The sequence below is a fragment of the Spea bombifrons genome, chromosome 3 (genome assembly GCF_027358695.1).
Source record: "Spea bombifrons isolate aSpeBom1 chromosome 3, aSpeBom1.2.pri, whole genome shotgun sequence".
In the NCBI taxonomy this organism is placed as follows: Eukaryota; Metazoa; Chordata; class Amphibia; order Anura; family Pelobatidae; genus Spea; species Spea bombifrons.
The window spans coordinates 103,393,155-103,405,951 of NC_071089.1; the positions used below are offsets into that span (position 1 = coordinate 103,393,155).

The window sequence follows — 12,797 nt, forward strand, 5'->3', positions numbered from 1 at the left end:
AAACAGCAGGTGTGCATGCAAATAAAATTGCACCAGTAAAAGCCATTATTATCTGAAATGTTTTTATGTCACATGAATTTCTGCCAGAAGGTCACAAAAGAGTATTCACTAAAGAGTAGTAGTTTATTAGGAAGGCCGACGCTAACAAGTAACGCATAATTCAAATGGCAAGAAAACTTTGGAGAGATCACTGGTTTAACTATACATTGTAAAGGGCCTGCCAAGTCCTTTCTGTGGCAGAGGCTCCCAGGGATTGACCCTTTCTAATGTATAATGAAGCCAAGAGGTCTATTCACTAAGAAGAGGGCAGACAGGAGAGTTTGCAGGTATGATGATGAAGGGCAAACTCTGACAATAAGTGCATAAAGTTAAATACGTGAGCTTTCTTCAGTCTCATCACCTATTGAAGTATACATTATACAGGGCCAGTCAAGATCTTCCTGCAGCAGAAGCGCACCGGGGCTGACCTTTCATAATATATAAGCCAAAGAATTGAAACTCTACGTTTAACGAATAGCCTTGAACGCATTAAACCACAGCTCTCCTAACAATAGACCCCCTTGGTATAAACTCTCTGTAATGTCCCGTCCGTACTCTCTCCCATCCTCTTCTCCCCTCAGAGAGCTCTCGGGGTGTGTAGATATAGGCCGGTAGGTATAGCTTTCCCATTTCAATGCTTTTTCCAGGTCTGAAGTACCCCCAGCCAGCCTCAAATAGTTCAATAATTCATATGAGCCGCGTCACCGAGAGACCGTCGGACTCTAAGAGTTACCGGGCATTAAACAAAGAGGCGGAATGACAGCGCACGCTGTCTGTCAACTTATTACCTAAACCCATAACCCACTGTTTGCGGCACAACTGCCGCTGGAGGAAGAGTTAGCCAATCAGAGAGTGACGGAAGCGAGCTCTCATTGGGACCTTCCGTGCTGAGTGATGTCACCAGCTCTCTGCTGTGATTGGCTGCTTTCGGTAATGTTGTTCTAGCGGGTGATTTTGGCGCCTTGCTGTTGACAAGAGGTTCCGGAAAGGCAACGCGAGATTCGGGGGCTTTCTAGCGTCTGGCTAATGGCATGTGGGTCGGTAAATACCTTTACATACCGGGAAGGGGTGTGTTTGTACACATTAGGGCAAAGGGACGCTTCGCCTGTTCGTTCTGTCCCTGAGTGAGGCTAGCGGTAGTTTAGGCCACATTTACTAGATGCGGCGCGTATGCGAGCTCTTTACATGGTGTTTGCTGCATATTTAGTACTCAATGAATATGTTGTGTGTGTGTGTGTGTGTGTGTGTGTGTGTGTGTGTGTGTGTGTGTGTGTGTGTGTATATATATATATATATATATATATATCTATCGATATATATCGCCCATAGAGTTTATATGGGTGTATTGTATGACTTGGCAGCAGGCTTTGTGTTTACGTTATTCTTATTATAGATAAATACCATACAGTTGTCAATTATATGTGCATAGCAACTGAAAGCATTTATGTTAGAGAAACATATAATTTCACCTCAGATAAAGCCATCTTTCCTGATGTAGATTCAGACCGTAACCGGTTCTTGTACCTGTCTCAGATTATCCATAGCTTTATGCTTATCCCATTCCTTCGCTGTGTCGGTGTCTAACTGCTTCATCCTTCCTGCATAAAGATGCTGGGGAAGCAAAGATCTAAAATGGATCCTAACTATACATTGTGGAAAATAAGGAGACCAATGCAGGTCATTGATAGAAAGCACATGGTGTTAAAGTCATGGTGGTTGCCATTAATTAAAAACATTTGCGTACAGGTAGCAGACTGCGCTAAAGCTCCTGTGAAGCTGTCCTGCGCTTACCAATCATTTCCTTCTTCTATAACTGTGATTAATGACCACGGGGTGATGTGTGTTGTGTATTCATCAATGTTGTTTTTCATATCCCATTGAAAGATGCCGCCCTTAACATCTATTTTTTAGCTAATGGGATCAGCGCGTTTGCTTTCCGGGGAACGATGCCAAAAGCTCAGAAATCTCCTCTGACGTGGTCGGAATGCGTGTGCCCAATTTGTCGGGAGATCCTGCTGGAGCCGGTGACCCTGCCGTGTGATCATACCTTGTGCAGCCCATGCTTTCAGTCGACTGTGGAGAAAGCAAGTCTGTGCTGCCCTTTTTGTCGAAAGCGCGTTTCTACCTGGGCACGCTACCATGCCCGCTCTGGGACCTTAGTCAACAAAAAACTATGGAACAAAATCCAAAGTCAGTATCCCGAGGAGTGCCAGAGGCGTGCTTGTGGGCAGGAGACAGAAGACTTGGAAGATGGTGAGATAATGTTATGGGACACACATTTATATATACCGGTAATTTGCCAAGCCCTTCCTCATTAAGATTTTTGTCCACCATTCAGTTAGTTTTTTAAAACAGTGAGGGAGCACTAGATTGCTTGACCCCGGACTTGAGTTACCAGGTATGATTTAAATGCCAAGACCATTGTCTTGTAAACGCTTAACATTGTTATGTACGCTTTTACTCAGTTTTGGGTGTGTGGCAACCATAACTTTTTTGGTCTTGACTTCCAATATTGTAGCAATGAGTAACATCGTAACTTTAATAATTACATGAGTAGTAAGTACAGGTATTCCCCTCTTTCGTTTTACGCCGTTTTGGCTTACGAAATGTTTTATTGGAACCCTCCTCTTTGTACTCTAGTGCCCCTGTGTGCATTTATCTGTTAACGAGTCAGCATTTCTTTCTCCTCCTGTTGCTGTTTAGAGTCTGTCACCTACCCTGATCGGACTTTATGCAAGCCCGGAGAAATCAGACAAGAATATGAAGCAGAGATCAGCAAGGTACACGCACACAATTTATTACTAACCGTAATCACTCTAAAAATTCTTTAACCCTCTATGACCCCCATTTTTAACATTCAGTTTAACCATGGTAGCTATTTTTTTCTTTCATGTTTAGGGTACCTAAATATAATAGTATAATATTTAGATGCATGAGTTAAACATCTTACAAATAAAAAAAAATCCTGAAATAATGTTCTCTAGGAAACTAACTAGAACCCATTGTTAAATTATCTGCCCTAGAAAAGCATCCAAGCAGGATCTTCAATGGGAACCAGATATCCCATCCAGGAAGTTTTTAAAAGAAAAAAAAAAAGCACAGGGAGCACACTGGATGTTTGTAGACTTTAATCAGATTCAGGATAACCATGTGTCTGTCCCATGCATGTTTATATTCCTTCACTGTATTAGCCTCTACCAATGTGTTACTTAACTATTCATCCTCTCAGTGACATGGAAAATTCTCTCTCTAGCTTTAGACTATGGCCTCTTGAGCTTACATTTATCTTTGATCCAACTTTTCTTTCTTGCAAATCTTTTCTCTCTTCTTCCATCTAAGCTATGCATATTGTGATAATTTATGATTTTAGTAGCTCTCCACTGAATTCCTTCTGGAGGTCTCCAGATCAGAATACTGTGCTGTAGGTGAGGTCTGACCAGCAATCTTCTTCTGACCAGCACAATATCTTTGTTGTTGTTGTAAATAAATGTTTTTTGATTTTATCAAGAAAGTCAACAGTGCCAGGGTTTAGATTACCACCAAATACCTATTTAGATTGTTCAGTCTTGACATCCAGCTACAAGAACAGCAAAACATTGCTCAGATAACAATGACCCCCCTCCCTCCTATCACGGCCATCTGCATGGTGAACCTCAGGGACCACCCTCCTCACCTCTCATTGTCTGCCATTCTAGTTGTCCCCATGGCCTTCAGCCCTGCCCTGTGGGTCTGGTAAAGATAGCCCTGATGTCCCCATGTAATAGGGCTGTAGTACACACCGACTTTTCCCATGAGTATAACGGAGAGCACAAGCATAATGCAGTGGCTTTTCTCACTAATATAACGATTGCCTCTGAGGACCCTGATACTATCTTGTGCGAGTCAACCTCAAGCAAGGGAGGCACGCCACCAGCCTGGAAGAATGAAACAAAGGAAAGCTCCCAGAGAGGAAAGAATTAAGAGAGAAGAAGAAGGGAAAAAAGAGAGAGAAGGGACAAAGGGGCATTTACACCTGCCTTACTGACTGCCCCAGACTTGCTCCCTGTATCTTTCTGAGGCAGTGAACACCAACCAAGCATACCATGTCGCCATATAGGATGGCACTTAATCCACTGAGAGCTTAACAAGCTCCTCCATTGTACTAGTCTCTTCCACCTTATCTATCCGTATGCCCTCCGTTGCTGTGCAATAAGGGCCTTTGCCGCAATTCAGTAGGTGCTTGGTTAGCACATTTTTCTATGCACCGGGCTCAAACTGTGGCGGCCTCTTCACCAATTCTTTTATGGTAACATAAACCAAGCACCAGAACTGTGCGATCATAGGGCAGTCCCACCACAGATGAAGAAAAGTTCCCTCCAGCAACTGTCATGTGCCTGGAGCCCCATCCTATGTAGCTGCACTGGCGTCTTCTACCACATGGTTAGCACCTTTTATATGCATTTTCTTTCTTTGGATGCCGCTGAGCAGGTGCTTGTTTTCTGACACTGCTGGATGTCATGGAGGTGTTAAGTATATAATTTATTTTAAATCACTTAACTGTTTGGCTTCTTCCACCTTGGAACGTCTACCCTTAACTACAACCTATTGCCTCCTGTCATTCAACTATTCTGGCATCCTCACCCAACCAAAGCAATTTATTTATCCGTTTTCTAAGTGGGACAGGATGAAATCTGTATACGCTTTGTCAACAGCTCATCACTCTTGGTCTGTTACCCAATCAAAACATAAACTGATCAAAAGTATCTATTTAGGCAGTCAGCTATATAACTCTGAAGTCTAATTGTTCCTTGTTTATGTTTTCTCCTTACCATACTTTATACTTTACTCCATTTAAGTATCTTTTAGACCATCAAAGACTCTGTATACCAAACAAATTTAGCCAGGAATAATGGTTATGTTTAAGCATGCTTGTGCCTTTTATCAGGCTGAGGCTGAGCGCATTGCCCGAGAAGAGGCAGAGAGGAAAGCAAGTGAAGAGTACATCCAGAAGCTGCTGGCAGAAGAAGAGGAGGAGCAGCGGCGTCTTGCAGAAGCCATTCACAAGGAAAAAGAAGAACAGCTAAAACGAGATGAAGAGTTGGCTCGGTCCCTTAGTTATGATCTGGTGAGTGTAGGACAAAGCTAAAATATTCTAATGCTTATTGCCTGCTTTAAGCAAACTCTACAATTCTATGTTGGATTCTCAGACAAATTAATTCCATTTTAAGTGCAGGATACTTAAATTAACTTTTCACAGAGGTAAACAATATAGTTTTACTATGTAACGTCTTTATCGGTAGACGATTCTTATCATTAACCCCTTAATGACAAAGCCCGTACATGTACGGGCTCAAAATGCATTGTTTTCAATGGGTTTAGGGACCGCCCATTGTCCTTAAGGGGTTAAGGACTCTGTTCATGGGTATTACCGACCAGTATCTTGGATGTGCTTTTTTTTTTTCTTTTTCAGAATGAGTCCAACATATCTAATTCATCATCTGTAATTATTTCTCCAATGGGGTCACCAACAGTTCACAAGCATATAAACACTTCAAAATCCTGCAAGCGTTCAAAAGGCAAGGGAAGCCAGTCTAGAAACATTGAGAGGTAAATAGACTGTTAACTTCATATAGCTAACATCCAATGTGCCTTAAATAAGACAAATGTTTCTATGAACTAACATTTTATTTTTTCCCTCGTGGCTATAAGATCATCTAATGTCCCAGAAAGTTGCTAAAAAGGTAATTTAGGGAGGTTTAAACAAGAAATGGAATCCCATCCTCTTCTACTTTTGGTTTCTAGAGAATAAAGGCTAAGCCGATATCTTGCATTTTCATCAAACATATTGCCGATTATGCTTACAACTGCTATAAAAACGGAAAGAAAAATCCTCACCACCCAATATGATTGTTCCCAGGATGCATTATTTTACAAATGTATCAAGCCAATGCTAGCTTATGTAATTAAAACCTGAAGCACTAATTAAATTCCTTATTACCTTACAGATTTCTTTCGCCAAAGCATCAGGGGGTTATGAATACTTCAATATACGATGAAGTCAATTTGAATGTTCAGGTAATATTAGGCTAGTTTTATAATGTGTTTATCTAGTATTATTTGCCCAGACATTTTTTCACCGCGTTCCCAGTGATCTGAATTTCTTTCCCCTCTTCTTCATCTGAACTCTGGCGGAGAGGAATTAGTCTGTGACCAATCTGTAGCTTCCATATGCGCACCAGACATGTAATCAGGACATTTGGTTTTGTACATTTTTTTTGTGTCGTCAGCATTATTTTCGTGTTTAACCTTTCATAGTGTGTCCCTGCTGTATGCAATCAATGTGTATGTACTGCGTCATAAAAACATCATTTTTTACAAAAAAACGACTGAAGTTGATTCTTACATAGACATTTATGTAATGAATTCCAGAATGTCCAGCTGGGGTATTAACATTGAGCCGCTCGATTGTTTACAACAGACAGTATGAAGAGTGGTCTTTGCCTTGTAGATTGGGCTGAGATAACAGAGCTAGAACACCTAAAAATGGTTAAAATGCAGGTGGCTGACATTAAATCACATGACTCATCCTCACCCGTTTCTGTAAGTCAGATTGTTATGTTATTACTACTTATGTCCCGTCTACAGATTGTACAGCACTACGGAATTTGATAGCGCTATATAAAATAATAAATAATAATAACACAGGCTATTTTAAAAAAATATTTTAACTGATACTCGTTGTAAATAATGTTACTGGACACTTTCTCATGATGTGCCTGGTATGTCAATGGTAAAAACACCCTTACTTTGCAAGAAATGTGGCAATCGCTGGGGGGGGGTCACTGTTGGTGCTGTCTGCCTGAAAGTCCAGGCATAACAGCAATACAGAGCACTGCAAGCTTTTAATTGCTTCTATGGGGCGACCATGCAGGCTCGACCCCATTGGCCGGTTCAGGCACGGAGTTGATGGTTTCTTCTGTCCCCCGCTGCCCAATCAGTCCAGGGCTTTCTTAGATAGTGTTACCCCCTTCAAAGAATTTTAGGTGTCACTTGCCAAATCAGTCAGTGCTATGGTCCAAGGTGCTTCCAGGTTGGTTGCTGTCAGTTTAGCCTCTGTCGCAGTTCAAACTGCATGGGGTCATCCTAGGTTTTTACTACATAATTTCCACAGATTGAAGTGATCTGTCGAAATTCCAAGTTTGAAAACTGTAATGTGTGTCTTCCAAAACATGGAAATTGCTCTGGTAGTTTTTGGAAACAAAAATAAAATAACCCCAGTCCTTAAAAGTGTGTGTGTGTGTTCATGTGGCTGGTCGGTAGGCATCGGAGATTCTTTCAGTGTCACTAAAATCATTGCAAATATTGCAGGAATGTAGCTGGTAATGGCACACAACTGACTCCTAAAGGATTCTATAAAACTAATATATATTTGTTTCTCAATAGGACATTAGTGCCAACGGTTTTCTAGTAGACGATGAGGATGAAAATTCTATGCCCACACTTTCACCACAGGAGACTTGGTCCACCCATCATAATTCAAGCAATGACACCGGCTTTAATCATCACATATTAGATGCAGTGGATTGTGACAGCCTGCAGAATGGTGATGCTACTACAAGTAAAGTACAGAATGGCCTACATCACTTCCCTGATGGACTAAATGGCGCAGGCATCGGGGCAGGGAAGGAAGAGAGTGTTTCCAGTTGCTTGGAAAACTGCGAGACGCACAGTTCATGTGTATGGGACTCTTTAATTGCCAGCACGCCTGAGCAACACCTTAAAGTAACACCCAAAAGAAAATGTGAGGGGTACTCTAATGACTCGGAGCCCAAAGTTAGTGGAAAACGGAAGAGGATGCATTTGGGAGATCCTGATGCTGGGCCTAGTCTACACGCAACACAATTAACAGATCGCGAAGATCATCTCTATGACAGGAGGACGCAGGAGGAACAAGACAGGCTGCTGGCACTTCAGCTGCAGAAGGAGCTGGACAAAGAACAGAGCCAGGTGGTCAGGAAGAAGGGCTCTCCAGACGAATACCTACTACGCCCCAAACGGAGAAACGATCACCAAGAGTGTGAGGAACCTACAGCCCTTAAACAAGCTGGGCCAAAGACTCCCGGAGCGCAGGGCAGGGCCGGCAGAGCGCAGGGCGTGAGTAATTCAGATGAAAACAAAAAGCCCCCACCAAGGAGCAAAGTGACATCGCCACTAAGTAGAAGGGCACGGGCGACCTCCGCTGCCGAGGCCTCCTCCTCCGAAGGGATAAACATTCTGAGGCCAAGCAACAAGCAGCAGACCATATTAGAACTTTTCCAAAGGTCTGTGGGGAAGTGAGCACTTACGTTGCCGATCTAGGCGTTGATCTATGCTGCAGTTCTTTAACTTTGGGCTATTCTCTTGCTTTATAATTCTCCTCTCCGAACAAACATTTTATTTTTAAATATGCGAAACTGTTTAGTTTATGGATGTTGCTGAGATTGCTAGTTGCATCTCCTTTAAGCGTAAGATGCATTTCTTTCATGATACAACTGCTAGAACTTTACAGAACACATGGGCCACAAAAACAACTTTTGAATCATTTCACATCTAGAGATGCAAGGCAGTCTTGAATGCCCCCACCACGTATCAATCTGTTTTATTAATCGGCTCCTACATTTTATGAAATAAAAAAAAATAAAACGTGTAGTTTTAAGTAAACATCAGGAGGCAGTCTTGCTGCTGTGAAATGAGAATAAATATGGCTTTTCTGACAATGTATCAACTTTGCTAATAAACACCTCCTGTAGCTGTGTAATTTGAAATAGTTATGCAAAATAAACATGAACAATGAGTACGTAAGGATATAGTGTTCATATACGTAACCAGAGGTATTTTTTTCCTTTGTAACATGATTTTTTTCCCCCTTCTGGGGCAATAACTTCCATGCTTATTGACATCCAGGATTTTGTGTTACCCTCTATAAATGATCATTTTCTGTACTCTAAATGTCACATTGCTCCCCTTCTTTTATTTCAGAACCCCAAACTTTTGTATGGTAGTGTACCTTGTGTACAGTGACCTCCAATGGATGCTGCTTCAGATATATATGATTTATATTGTTTCTTGTATCTCTATAGATATCAAATGTTGTTTCCAATTATGCCTCATAAGCTTTCAAGAACATTTCTTATGACATCTCAAGAAGGGACCTTTTGAGGGCTTGAAAGGTTAAGTGACGCGTCTTTACTCTTATTGTTGCTCCATTAAATGGTATTGCATACTGCTTTACACCGGCTTCCCGGGGACCCTCTGTATATCTTTTTTGGGGTTTAATAAATACCTAGTATGTGTTTTTTAAAATGTCAGTCGCTTCTTTCTGGATTCTGGCATAGCACCGCACACCAGAAGGACAGTTGCATGGATGTTGTACATCATGTGAAATGCATTCTGATTATCTGTAGCAAGCGGTAGCGGCATTTTAGCAGCGTTTTCCCAACTGTTCGAAACGCGGATTCACTTTTCTTCTGTACGTTGGACACAAACACAGCCTTTAAGTGTAATGCATGTTTGCTGAGAGGCTTTACTATGGAACGACTTTAAGGAACTCGGTTGCTTTAATAACAGTAAAGCCTTTTTGCGAGGAGTGTTAACAACATAGCAACCAACAAACCGTATGATACCTGCCTGCTAGCAAAAAAATGCTTCTCTGAGTTTAAATAAAATAACTTAATAAAACCTTCCCAAAGTATGGTCACTCTACCTTTTCAATGACAATTTGGTACATGATTAGTAACAGGACATTAAAAAGTACAGACCTTTTTGTGTTCTATATCACGTGTCAGTAGATGCGCTCAGCCAAACACATCTTTATTGGAAAAATCCAAGCGCATACTGGGCAGGATTCTGAATTCTACCCCCTAACCCAATGCGTTTGCAAGGAGGATGCCATGACGTTTTCAAAGGGGCCACACAACTATCCTGCATTACCAGATATGAGTGTCCCTTTAAAGGGCACCAGACGATCCAATGGATTTTTGTTTTTTGTTTTTTGTTAAATCCAGCGGCATTTTAAAATGTAAATGAGCCATGAAATAATATTTTAAAGCCTGCAATAAATTATACTGTAACACCTAACAGCGCCTTTACGTCAATGAAAGTATTTTGCAAAACTACTCATCTAAAACGGGAGGGTTAGATTAATTGTAAGGACATTTTACTTTACAGAGAGGGTGGTAGGTAAATGGAAGAGCTTCCCAGCAGAAGTGGTAGAGGCTAATACAGCAAGGGAATTTAAACAGGAATGGGACAGACATAACACTATCCTAAATCTAAGGCAAGACCGAGGGCTGATCAGGGTCTGAGTTGTACATCAGGAGAAACGGGCCGACTAGACGGGCCGAATGGTTCTTATCAAATTCTATGGAATAATGTATGATTGGGAAAGGGTCGGTGTAGCCACCTCATCACTCGACTGCTTTTTTTTTTCCTTTCTTTACTTGATTTCATCTCCGCTACAGTAACTGCACTCTCTCTCTATAATAATAAATTGTCCCAGACGGACTCCTGAGCAATGACTGCATGTTAAAGAACTTCCACCAAGTGTGCTGGGATTCCATGGATGGTTTTATCATTTTTATGTTTTGTTTTAGGATTCGCTGCCTCTTCCAAACTATACAGTACTGGGATAATAATTTTTATCTCATGCAAAACTTTCCATAAAATGTCTACCTTTCAATCCATATCACCACTCCACACATTCTTTTCTTTCCCTAAAAACTGCCACCAAAACGGACCACCTATCCGTTCTAAACACCAAAATAACAGAGTGTGCACCCTTTTGTATATAAAATATCATGTGAAAAGTGCGATTAAGGTAGAATTTAGATGGAAATCTGTCGGCGCAGTAGTGTTTTAGGTTGGGTGAGGTTTCTGTTTTGTTTTTAAACAATTGCGTTTGCTATCGTGAAGAGGCAGGGGCTGAAGTATTCTCTAAAATTAGAATAGGACCTTATAGTTGCTCTGCACAGCTAGAATTTCAGGGGTGAGCTTAGGGTTATTGACACCAAAACCCATTCTAACACTATACACTTACATAAACTAATCCCCTCTTACCACTAACACTGATGACGCCATAAACTCTCACACCACCCCATACACAGTCCAAATTCATACACCTGCACATACTTACACCCTCGCTTCTGTCATATAGATGAACCCTGTACCAGCTGCCGCCTTACTACCGCAGGGTCACCCGTGTGCCAGGTGACCCCACTGGGTGCCAAGCGCTCACCTCGGTGCACCCCTTTAGAATTGCATCCTCGGTAGCACCACTAAGTAAGCATTCACTAATCTCTAATATTAAAGCGAATAAACCGGAGATCTGTCATCAATGACATGAAAACATACAACCTCAAGATTCTTCTGACATCCTACCCATGTTAGAATATTAACACCACCTTTAACGAATCCCAAGAATCCCCTATGGAGGTACGGGTATGTCCAGCCCTTCTTGCAGTGGCAGGGAGATCAGGCTGGACGCCCCCTTGCATCGCCGGCTTTCTGCTGTCTGATCTGATGTAACAGCTTCCGGCATGAAAGTGCGATCGGGCATTCCCTTCCGGGTTGCGTCGCTGCTGACGTAACCCGGCAGTTCATCGGAGGACAGGATATTTATTATAAATAATAATAAAAAAAATAATAAAGTGAGCTAAGTGATGTCATTGTGACATCACTAGCATTAATTCAAAAATAGAAGAAGGCTCCAGGCACGCAGGGGTTCCATCAGACAGATTTATTGTAGGAAACAGACAACAAAGTTTCGACCTCACAATGAGGTCTTTATCATTGTGAGGTCGAAACGTTGTTGTCTGTTTCCTACAATAAATCTGTCTGATGTCACCCCTGCGTGCCTGGAGCCTTCTTCTATTTTTGATTTACTGGGGAGCTGGCCCTTCCTGGCACAGCTAAGCACCTGAGTTCCTGTGGGGAGTGAGTGCAGATTCCTAATTCTGGTGAATCACTAGCATTAATAACATGTTCAAGAGTTCCCTAAGAGGACCTCTAACCATTTAAAAAATATATATAAAAACAAATAAAATAAAAAAATATATAAAAAAGATGATAATAAAAAAATTAAAAAAAACCTTACATCCCATTGTCCTAGCATAACATCTACCCAGTATAACCCTCCTGCACCCATTCACAGCCCCCAAACCCATTAAGCCATAAGCATAAACATTCTACAAAAAATTTACTTATAGTATGTTCCCTGGTGCTGGGAAAGTATGGAAAATCTATATAAATTGGGTATTTCTGAAACCTGGACACCTGAATTGAGAAACTCGGAGGGGATTTTCCATCACTTTACCTAATTTTGTGAGGATTTAGAAGGAAAATAAAAAAAAAATATTTTTTTTTTTCTAATTTTCACTAGTTTTTACTAAATTTCTCATTCTGAATTTTCAGCTAATCATCCAACTATGGTACCAAAAGAAAGCTCTACCTCTCCTTGAAAAACAATATATAGTTTACATGGGTACACCATTCACAGGAAAAGAGAATAATCGCTAAACCGACATATCGCAAAAATGGCAAAATTGCTCCGGGACTTGAGGTACCAAAAACCCCTGGGATTGAAGGGGTTAAAAATTTATTATATGTATCTGCGTCAGGAAGGGCTGCAGCTGACTCTGCAATAATTATATGCACTATACGGGGCTGTATAAAATGCACCTACATTTCCATTTAGCGATAGTGAGATCACGAGTTTACAGGAAACGACAACCGCGCAACTATCT

At 41.3% G+C, this 12,797-nt stretch overlaps 1 protein-coding gene across 1 annotated transcript; it reads left to right on the top strand.

Moving 5' to 3' along the window:
* The first annotated feature begins 1,004 nt into the window (after nucleotides 1-1,004).
* On the top strand, nucleotides 1,005-8,859 carry RNF168 (ring finger protein 168). The gene is made up of 7 exons (XM_053460438.1): nucleotides 1,005-1,080; nucleotides 1,951-2,292; nucleotides 2,743-2,819; nucleotides 4,964-5,143; nucleotides 5,489-5,625; nucleotides 6,024-6,093; nucleotides 7,462-8,859. The coding sequence occupies exons 1-7, from the start codon at nucleotides 1,071-1,073 to the stop codon at nucleotides 8,353-8,355; spliced, it is 1,710 nt and encodes a 569-aa protein (XP_053316413.1). The 5' UTR covers nucleotides 1,005-1,070; the 3' UTR covers nucleotides 8,356-8,859.
* Nucleotides 8,860-12,797: the final 3,938 nt, after the last annotated feature.

Bases quoted from the DNA above. Each gene is read 5' to 3' on its own strand.
- RNF168 (XM_053460438.1), top strand. The intron at 2,820-4,963 runs GTACACGCACAC...GCCTTTTATCAG, and splicing joins ATGAAGCAGAGATCAGCAAG to GCTGAGGCTGAGCGCATTGC. The intron at 5,144-5,488 runs GTGAGTGTAGGA...TTTCTTTTTCAG, and splicing joins GGTCCCTTAGTTATGATCTG to AATGAGTCCAACATATCTAA.